At 46.9% G+C, this 9,214-nt stretch overlaps 1 protein-coding gene across 2 annotated transcripts in view; it reads left to right on the plus strand.

Moving 5' to 3' along the window:
• Positions 1 to 8,924, plus strand: part of EXOC4 (exocyst complex component 4) — a 576,720-nt gene extending 567,796 nt beyond the window's left edge. The window contains exon 18 of one of the 2 annotated variants that reach the window (XM_074952890.1): positions 8,442 to 8,924. In XM_074952890.1, coding sequence (XP_074808991.1) covers positions 8,442 to 8,679 — 238 coding nt within the window. In that variant the 3' untranslated portion in view covers positions 8,680 to 8,924. The remainder of the gene's footprint in view (positions 1 to 8,441) is intronic. The other variant, XM_074952899.1, reaches the window with a different exon arrangement.
• Positions 8,925 to 9,214: the final 290 nt, after the last annotated feature.

The following is a 9,214-nucleotide window of genomic DNA, read 5'->3' on the forward strand; positions in this document are numbered from 1 at the left end:
GGAGATGGTATGTGACAGCAGCTGATCACACAGTGTGAGCCTGGCTCTGATCACCACTTTTACTCTGGTGTAACAATGGAGTTCCTCTTGATTTACAGGAGTGTAAGGGAGAGCAATGTCAGACCATGTGTGAAGAACCAATTCCTTATTTGTTTTAAACGTGACCTATCTTTTGCTTTGCATGGCCCCTTCTTCTCTTACCGGGGAGGGTGCACAAAGGAGAGGCCTGATTAGTATTTTTACCCCTCAGAGTCACAAAAACCTTCCTGATTTGTTTGGGCACCAACACCCATATACAGGATTTAATGCCTTGGGTGGCAGTGCCAGAGGGCCTGGAGGACAGCCTGGCGCCCTATGGTGTCCTTTAAATGCTGAGATTAGCCCGACTGGCATTTCCCAAAGGCTCTCGATACAGGGAAGATGCTGCAACTTTACTCAGGGTGATCACAAGATCCTTTGCAAAGTCATGGGCTCTTGGCAGAGAAGACCCAGCTGAGAGCGAATCGATCCCAATGATACTCAGACTGAGGCTTGGGAGCTGCAATTGGCTCTTTAATGTGTCTCCTGCGGCTCTTTATAGCACTTGATATTAAAACACTGTGTGAATTAATTATTAACCAATCAGGATGCTTTTACTACATTATTAACCACTTGTAGAATACTTGGTCAGTCATTTTGCTGCGACAATTTATATATATAGAGAGAGAGAGTAAATGAAACAGTGAATTCACACTACTGTGGCTCTTCTGGCTAATGTTGATCACTAATTTGGCTCCTGAACCATTGAGGTCTGAGTATCATAGGTCTAACCTGTGTTCACACAGTTGTTGTTATTTATTTGTAATAATAAGGGCCCCAGTAATGGATCAGGTCCGCATTGTGCAAGGTGCTGTACAAACACAGAACAAAGAGACAGTCCCTGCTCCCAACAAGCTTACAATCACACAAATAGTCCTCACTCTCTCAAGCAGCTCCGTGACTTCAGTGGGTCTCCTCAGGTGCGAAAGATTTGTGGGATCAGGCTCCAATCTGTTCCATTCTATACAGGTTCTGATACTGCGCCTGTCTTTGTGTATCTGACGCCCGGCAGATCTGATTTTCCATGCAGGGGTGGACGCTTGCACCCAAACACAGTCACAATGAAGCTGATTGGAGGCCAAGGGCATTAGGGGTTTTTTGTTAGGTGTGTTAATACATATTAGTATTTATTAACTTGTCTCATCAGATGGTGGAAGAAACTTCTGATAAATGTTAATTGGGTTTTTTTAGATTTTAAATGGCAAGGTTAAAAAGCAAAGTATTTTGTGAAGTTCCACTGAGTGCAGAACAACTCTCCGTAACCTGTCCTCCCCTTCTGACAATCAAAAGAACATTTGTAGTGGCAAGCACAAACGCATTTCTGAAAGTAAAATGAAGAGCCTAAATAAAAAATCACAGAACAAGAGATTAATTCCACTCACTCTTTCATATTTCATTATTTGATAACATCAGGAGATGAGTCCATTAGAATTGCTTTGGCAAAGGCAAACAGGAGCGTGTCTGATCAATATTTATTAATACTTTCAAAGACAAGGGAGGAAAAGTTGAGCAGACTCAGTAACGCAGTGAATAATTATTCCTACAAATCGGGCTTGGCCAAAGGCGATGCAATGCCAGAGAGGCCGAGTTTTCATTTTACCCAATTAAAAATGCATACCTTTCTTTTTCTTTGTAGGAAATTTTTAATTAAAAAAATAATCTGATTCTGAAAAGAGTGACAGGTGACTCCTGAATTGATTAGGTGCCGATTTCTACTGCAAAAGAAACTGAGGGTTTAGGACACGTTACAGAGGGGAAGGGGGGAGGAGGCAATCTGCATCGTCATGGTAAAAGAATGGTGAAGGCGGGGCCAGTGTTAGCATTTTTGGACAAGGTTGTGAACCTTTTCTGTCTCCCCGGTGCCAACTCAAACCTATTGATCACATGGAGATTTAGGGAGGGTCAGCAAGATGATTTGTTAGGATGCACCCCAAAACCAGGAGCTCATATCCCAGGGCGGTCAGTGTAACATAAATGCTTCCACAGACAGACAAATAAAAGTAGGGTGACCAGATGTCCCGATTTTATAGGGACAGTCCTGATTTTTGAGTCTTTTTCTTATATAGGCTCCTATTACCCCCCACCCCCTGTCCCGATTTTTCACACTTGCTGTCTGGTCACCCTAAATAAAAGGGATGTGGACATCTTTGTCCAGCCTCCTGCTGAAAGAGATGTGTGACCCAGCTGCTTGTGCATAGTTTGAAACATTTCAGAAAGTTTTGAAAAGAACAGGTGTCCAGATGAGCTGGGGCCAGGGAGAGCACCAGAAGGTTTTGTGTGTGCTTTTAGCACATTATAGTGCAGCCTAGCATTATGGCTGCCTGACATTTCCCTGGGTAAGACCCTGCTTTCGGTTGCTTATAATTTGGTTGCTTACAACTTCACCAAACTTTGGGCTGAAATTTCTCAGGCTGTGTGTCTGTCTCAGGCTGGCTTGTTTTGGAAAGTTTCAGCTGGAATGGTTCGGCCATTTCTGAGAAAGAGATTAAGGGGAAATAGGTTGTTTTGCCCATGTTAGACAAAAATTCTGGTGACCTTTTCCTTGAGAGGCTCTACTGCCCCCATGCATTGGTGCAGGGACTTGAAATTTGGCAGGAGAGTGACTGTTATGTTAGGGATATGCCTTTTGCCATCCCTGTGAAAATCCACCTCAATCTGGCTAAATTTATAAACTTCTGAAAAATCTCAGTGTGCACGTACTCAGTAGAAATTTGTTTGAGCTTTGCAGCTAAGTTCTCCAAAGGGGGCAGGCATTTTTTGACTTTTGAGTGCTTGACTTTACAACCTTACTGTTCTTTTAATGTAGAGGGTGAGTGGGGAAGCGGGGTGTAGGTAATACACATTGAACAAGAGTTTCAAACTTACTCTAAAATTAGATTCCTACATTCATATTTAGGCACTTAAATATGTGGTCTGATTTTCCAACATGTTTTGAGCAGCCAGCAGCTCCCAGGGAGGTTAATGGGAGCTGCTAGTTGCTCAGCACTTCAGAAAAATCAGACCATTTATTTAGGTGCCTCGATATGGATTAAGGAGCCTCACTTTAGAGAGCCATCTTTCAGATTTTACGCCTTTATCATCACAGCATCCCGTTTGCCATAGGATTTTGCAAATGGGGAATCTCAGGCAAGAAAGGTTAAGAGACTTAACTAAGGTCAAAAGAGGAAGCTGGAATAAAAATCAATAGTCCAGTGCTCCTTAGTCCCATGCTTAGCCCACTTGATCGCGAAGCTACTCGTGCTATTCAGCTACCCCTGCTTGTGACCAGAGTTCCCACTGACTGCTTAGCTGAAGAACTGGCTGAGCTGCAAGCAGCTGGCTGGGAGACAGCTTGTGGCAGCCCTGGGGCTATAAAGGGGAACATGCCCCGTTCTGTGATCTGCCACCACATCCACAAACCTGGAACTGCCCAAGGTCTGCGGAGGTTTTTGGCTCCTGTGCACCAACATGGGAGGGGAGGCAGGCAGTGGCGTAGCTAGGTGAAGCGAACAGGGGGAGCGGACATAAAGAAAGGTGTCACCCGCTTGTACTCACCGGGCGGCGCTCCGGGTCCCCAGCAGTACTGAAGGCCCTCGCCGCCGAAATGCCGCCAAGGACCTGGAGCGCGTGAAGGGCCCCGCCACCAAAGTGCCGGACCGGCCGGCGAAGACCCAGAGCGCCGCCGGGTGAGTAAAAATTTTAAAAGGTGCCAAAAAATTAAAAAGGCACCACTTGTGCTCAATGGGGGAGCAGCTGCTCCCCCCGCAGCTACGCTACTGGAAGCAGGATCTGACCCTAAAAGAATAGTGGATCCATTAGTATGGTTGGCTAGACGTGTTGGCTTCTTCATGATGGGTTCCTGAGTTAAACAGTTTTGCCCCACAGTAAGGGCTTCTCAGGACTTTGTTATCCATTTTGCTATCAGCAGAGTGCTGAGGCTTTGTCATTCTGCTGGGATTATAGTACCAGCATTAGACAGGTCTATTTCAGGACACGTAGGAGACAAAGTTAGGCTTGGTCTCTCGCTATTTTAGTGCAATATTAAGCAAATTTGGTCCCAAAGTTTCTTAGCTTTCCCCAGTGATGCTCTACGAATGTTCCATAAAAGATTTCAGGGCCGTGCTCTTAGAGGGGCAGTCTCAGCCTTACAAAATGCTTCTCACCTGGGGAAAATAGATGTTTTTGACCAGCGTCTGAAATAGCGTTGGTTTCATTCAGCACAGTCAACATCCCAGTCAGAGTGAGTGAGACAGAGAAACAGCTGCTGAAAAGAATACAGCAATAAAATCTTAGAACATCCAGTGTTGCCCCTGGACATTTTAGCTTTTCGGGGGGCTCACTCCATGGAAGCTGCCATAGGGCTGTTAATATAGGCGTGACGTAACGAAGTTCAGGACGGGAACAAAATCATTCTGTATTGAAATCAGTGGGGGAAACATGGATGACTTGGATGTTCGATGGAGTAGCAGATCTGCCCAGGAGTGTGTGGCTGAAATACTATTAGGGGTTATAACGTCTCCAGACCGCAGCAACTAGAGGGCAGTAGAAGATCTCTCCTGTCTGTCTGTCTGTCTGTCTGTCTCACCCCCCTCCACACACACTCTTGAACAGGTGAGTGCTCTAGATAACATAGCCAGTAAAACACTGGGATTCCCTGAGGTGAGAGGCCCTATAAAAGGCATAGTTATTAAGCCTGTTCTGGGTGAAATGGGTGGATTTCATCCACTGAAGGTTATGCGGGGATCCATCCCCTGACCCAGGGCTGGAACTCACCCGAACAGCATTCCGGCACTTTTTCTGCGTGGAGGACACCAGGTTGTTCTCAAAATGGTGTCCTCTACACTGTGTGACCTCTCACGCACCGTTCCCATGCTGGCGGGGGAGTTACGATAGCCCCGGAAATAAAAGTGATCAGGGACAGTTAGGCAGATGCCAAAGGCGTCCTTGACACAAGAAAGTTTGGGAGCCACTGTTCAATATCATCACAGATTCCCTGACCCGTTTGTCCTATGTTTCTGGTGGGGATAGTGCCTTGCAGTACCAGCAACGTCACAAACTCTCAGGGGATGTCTTGTGATGGCTCGGAAACTTCACCAGTGAACTGGCCCTTTGACTCTCTCTAGCTCCCGGAACTTTCTTGACTGTAACGTTAACCTGGAAACTAACCAGCTCTCTTTGTTTTTCAGTTTAACCCAGTGGAACGCTCTTAAGGAGCTTCTTTCTATTTCCATTTCCTCTGCCCTTCCCTGCACATCCCGCCTCTGACACACACACTCGGGCAGCTCACCCGAACTCCTGTCCATCACCCATCCTGTGTTGTGCTCCAAATTGGGGATGAGTTTTGTGTCACCATCATTTAGCCGTCAGAACCACCCCGCCCCCAGCCGGCTCAGGATGAGGATAACTTGGGAACAGACTCAAGCTACGGGAACAAATCCTTCAAGCCGCAGCAGTGGATTAAGTCTTGAAGGACACAGAGACAGATAACATCTCTGCTGGACTGTAGCGAGACCAGCACAGTGTGAGAATCTAGCCAGTCACAATGTGAGCTTTGTGGCACCTGGACAAGGCCATCTGTAAAACTGATTAGTGCTCCAGTTTGTATGCTGGGTACTGTGTGCAAGCAGTGGGGTCTCTCAATTAGGCCATCCCTGGGGCCTGCACACCAAAGGACCGGAGGAATGTAATATTTAGTGCACCGCTTTCCAGTGGCTCCTCAGATTGCCATTTTAATGCATTCAGACAGCGGAGAGGAGCCGAAGGTGATAGCTTTCCTGGGTTACCCCTGGAAGCGCTTAAATTATTTACTCCACCACGTCCCATTGCCGGAGCTCACACAAACAACACCGATTTCACCTTCAGACACACTGCAGCATTCCTGCCTTCCCTTGCTCTGCAGCTGGGAGACGTACAGGGTGCTCAAATGGTGCTCATTTGAAATGAGTTCTTGTTGCAATATGCTGCATGCAAAGAGAAATGGATCTTTATCCTGAGCTTCTAAGACCCTTGTTTCTTTAGGATCCGCACAAAGGAAAAAGGGTAGTTGGTTCCTAACTGGCAAAGAGAGATTTTCCATCTGTCTATCCATCCATCCATCCTATACTCCCTGTGCCTGTGACACCCCCAGAGAAAGGCAGACCCAGCAGCCAGGTCTCAACACCTACCTGGGAGAACCAGCCTTGCAGTTCCACAAGTAAAGCAGTGTACAAGGAACTTTCTCCCAGCAGGGTCTGCCCAGAATTGCAGCACCTGCCACCGTTAAAGGGACTGGGGGTTGATGGAGCCAGAGCCCCGATGCCTCAACACTGGCCAGAAGGGTAGGATAGCCATGGAGGGAAGAAAATGCTGCTTCCTAAAGGGAATAACCCAACAGCACCCTAAGGCATAATGCTTCCAAAGCGCCCCCGGCCTGGGGCGCTCCAGCCCACCCCCACACTGGCCTCTCCCTTCATGGTACAGTCTGGACCTCAGACTCCTGGCAGCTTCATGAGATCCTTCTTGGTAAGCATTATTCTGCCCATTGTACAGATGAGGCACCAAGAAGCTGTGTGTTTTGTGCAAGGCCACACAGTTATAGTGCCATGCAAAGAAACCCAGTGTCCTGACGCCTAGTCCCCTGCTCCAACCACTAGACAACACTCCCCCTCTCTAGAGAGATCACTGACGTTCCCTCATTTTACAAATAATTAAAATGAGCTTGTCATTAAATAGGTTTATTCTTAGGAGAAGAGGGGGCGGAAAAAGTAAAACCTCTCAACCAGTCTCCTACCACAAATCCAATAAAAGTACAGGCAAGTGTAATTGCTTCTTTCTGATTGGCTGGAACACAGGAATAAAATCCAATCCGTAGGCCAATCAAAGCACAACCTTTCCATAATGGTCTGGTGCTTAACTGTTAGACTGTTCACCATCAACCCCCTTGGAAAGTGACACCTTCATCACTGAAGTGACTCCTTGCTTAAATTCACAGCTTTAAAATGCATTCTTTAATTCGGTGCATTTAACACTAATTGAAACTAACGAGACCTGCAGCTTCTGTACGACCCTCATCTCGGCTTTAACTTATTCCAAGAGCCACCCAGACCCATCTGAAAGACATTTTCATTTTTTGAATTTCTTTTTCAAATGTTGGGCAATTACAATGACATTGACTGACTCTGAGTTTAGGGCCCTGCCTGTAGATCCACTCTGCTTCCTATTAGGGTTGCCAATTTTGGCTGGATGTATTCCTGGATATTTCATCACAGAAATTACTGACGAGTCCAGGCCAATCCTGGAGGGTTGACAACCCTACTTCCTTTTAGCATCCATTAGTTGGGGCAAGGGCATAAGCTCTTATCATGTTAATTGAACCCCTCCAATCCTGAAGGTTTCTGCCCTTTGACCAGGTTGGACTGAGAAAGTCTAAATGAACTGCAATGTGCTGGCTGGCTTGTACTTGTCCCACTGCCCTCTAGAGACCAGATGTCTAAAGATAACATTCCTGCTGTTACTAACTTCTAAAGAAGATTTTCCCTGTAGGTTCCCATGGCACAGAGGTGTGATTTAGTTGTGGATGAATGGTGTGAGATGTGGAGGGGCGCAAGGGATGTCCTCCTCATCTGTCTATCTGTTCAGCACTGGTGAGGCCACATCTGGAGTATTGAGTCCAGTCTTGGTCCCCCTACTACAGAAGGGATGTGGACAAATTGGAGAGAGTCCAGCAGAGGGCAATGAAAATGATTAGGGGGCTGGGGCACAGGAATTACGAGGAGATGCTGAGGGAACTGGGGTTATTTAGTCTGCAGATGAGAAGAGTGAGGGGGGATTTGATAGCAGCCTTCAACTGCCTGAAGGGGGGTTCCAAAGAGGATGGAGCTCAGCTGTTCTCAGTGGTGGCAGATGACAGAACAAGGAGCAATGGTCTCAAGTTGCTGTGGGGGAGGTCTAGGTTGGATATTAGGAAACCCTATTTCACTAGGAGGGTGGTGAAGCACTGGAATGGGTTCCCTAGGGAGGTGGTGGAATCTCCATCCTTAGGGGTTTTTAAGGCCTGGCTTGACAACTCCCTGGCTGGGATGATTTAGTTGGGGTTGGTCCTGCTTTGAGCAGGGTGTTGGACTAGATGACCTCCTGAGGTCTCTTCCAACCCTAATATTCTATGATCTGTCTGTATTACCTTTTGTCTCTCGTCTTATACTTAGATTGTAAGTCTTTGGGGGCAGGAGCCGTCTTTTCTGTGTTTGTACAGCACCTAGCACAGCGAGGCCCAGGTCTATGACTGGGACTCATAGGCGCTACCGTAATACCAATAATACATAAATTACAGTATACTGTAAATGGATGTATTGATTCAAAAGCGCCTGGGATCATGCTCATGGCTGGTTTCCTTGCTTGCTTTACAGGCAGTATTATGAGATGCTGTACAACACGGCGGATGAGCTCTTAAACGTAGTGGTGGATCAAGGAGTGAAGTACACGGAGCTGGAGTACATCTACGCCTTGAGCTTGCTGCACCGTAGCCAGACTGGCGTCGGGGACCAGACAACCCAGAACATGAGACTGCAGCGTCTGAAAGAGATCATCTGCGAGCAGGCTGCCATCAAACAGGCCACCAAGGACAAGAAAATCACTACAGTGTAATCCATGGCATCATGTCCCAGAATCAGAGCAGCATGGGCCACTTCTCCTGCTGTGCAATCTACAGTAACTATGGATGAAACACGTAGGTTACGGGTGGTATTGTGCTGTAGTAATAGCGAGGGGACATACAGTCTGAGGTTTGGGGTTTTTTACACTTAATCATGCCAAGCTCCCCTAATGTGTTATCCTGAGAGCATTTGCACTGATCTCCCTTCACCAAGAGGAAACTTACAAAGTTTAACCTAGATGAAATTTGGATAGGGGTGGGGAGGGGGGGATAGAGGTGCAAATAAATATCGGGCTGTCTCTGTTGAGCTGTTGCTGCTTTGCCTTGAGTTCTAAAGGGGGCAGCCAGCTGTGGGGGGCGGGGGGACAGTGAGGGGAAGGATTCTCTCTTTGTTTGTCTGATACCGTAAATGGAAGTTCAGCTATCACTAATGGAAACAGCACCATGACCGTCAAGGGCAGATCTCGATCTAATTTGTGAAATCTTGATGGTCTTGAAGTTGTCCCAAGGTTTTGTTGATTTGAGCTC

The sequence above is a fragment of the Natator depressus genome, chromosome 1 (assembly GCF_965152275.1).
Source record: "Natator depressus isolate rNatDep1 chromosome 1, rNatDep2.hap1, whole genome shotgun sequence".
Classification (NCBI taxonomy): Eukaryota; Metazoa; Chordata; order Testudines; family Cheloniidae; genus Natator; species Natator depressus.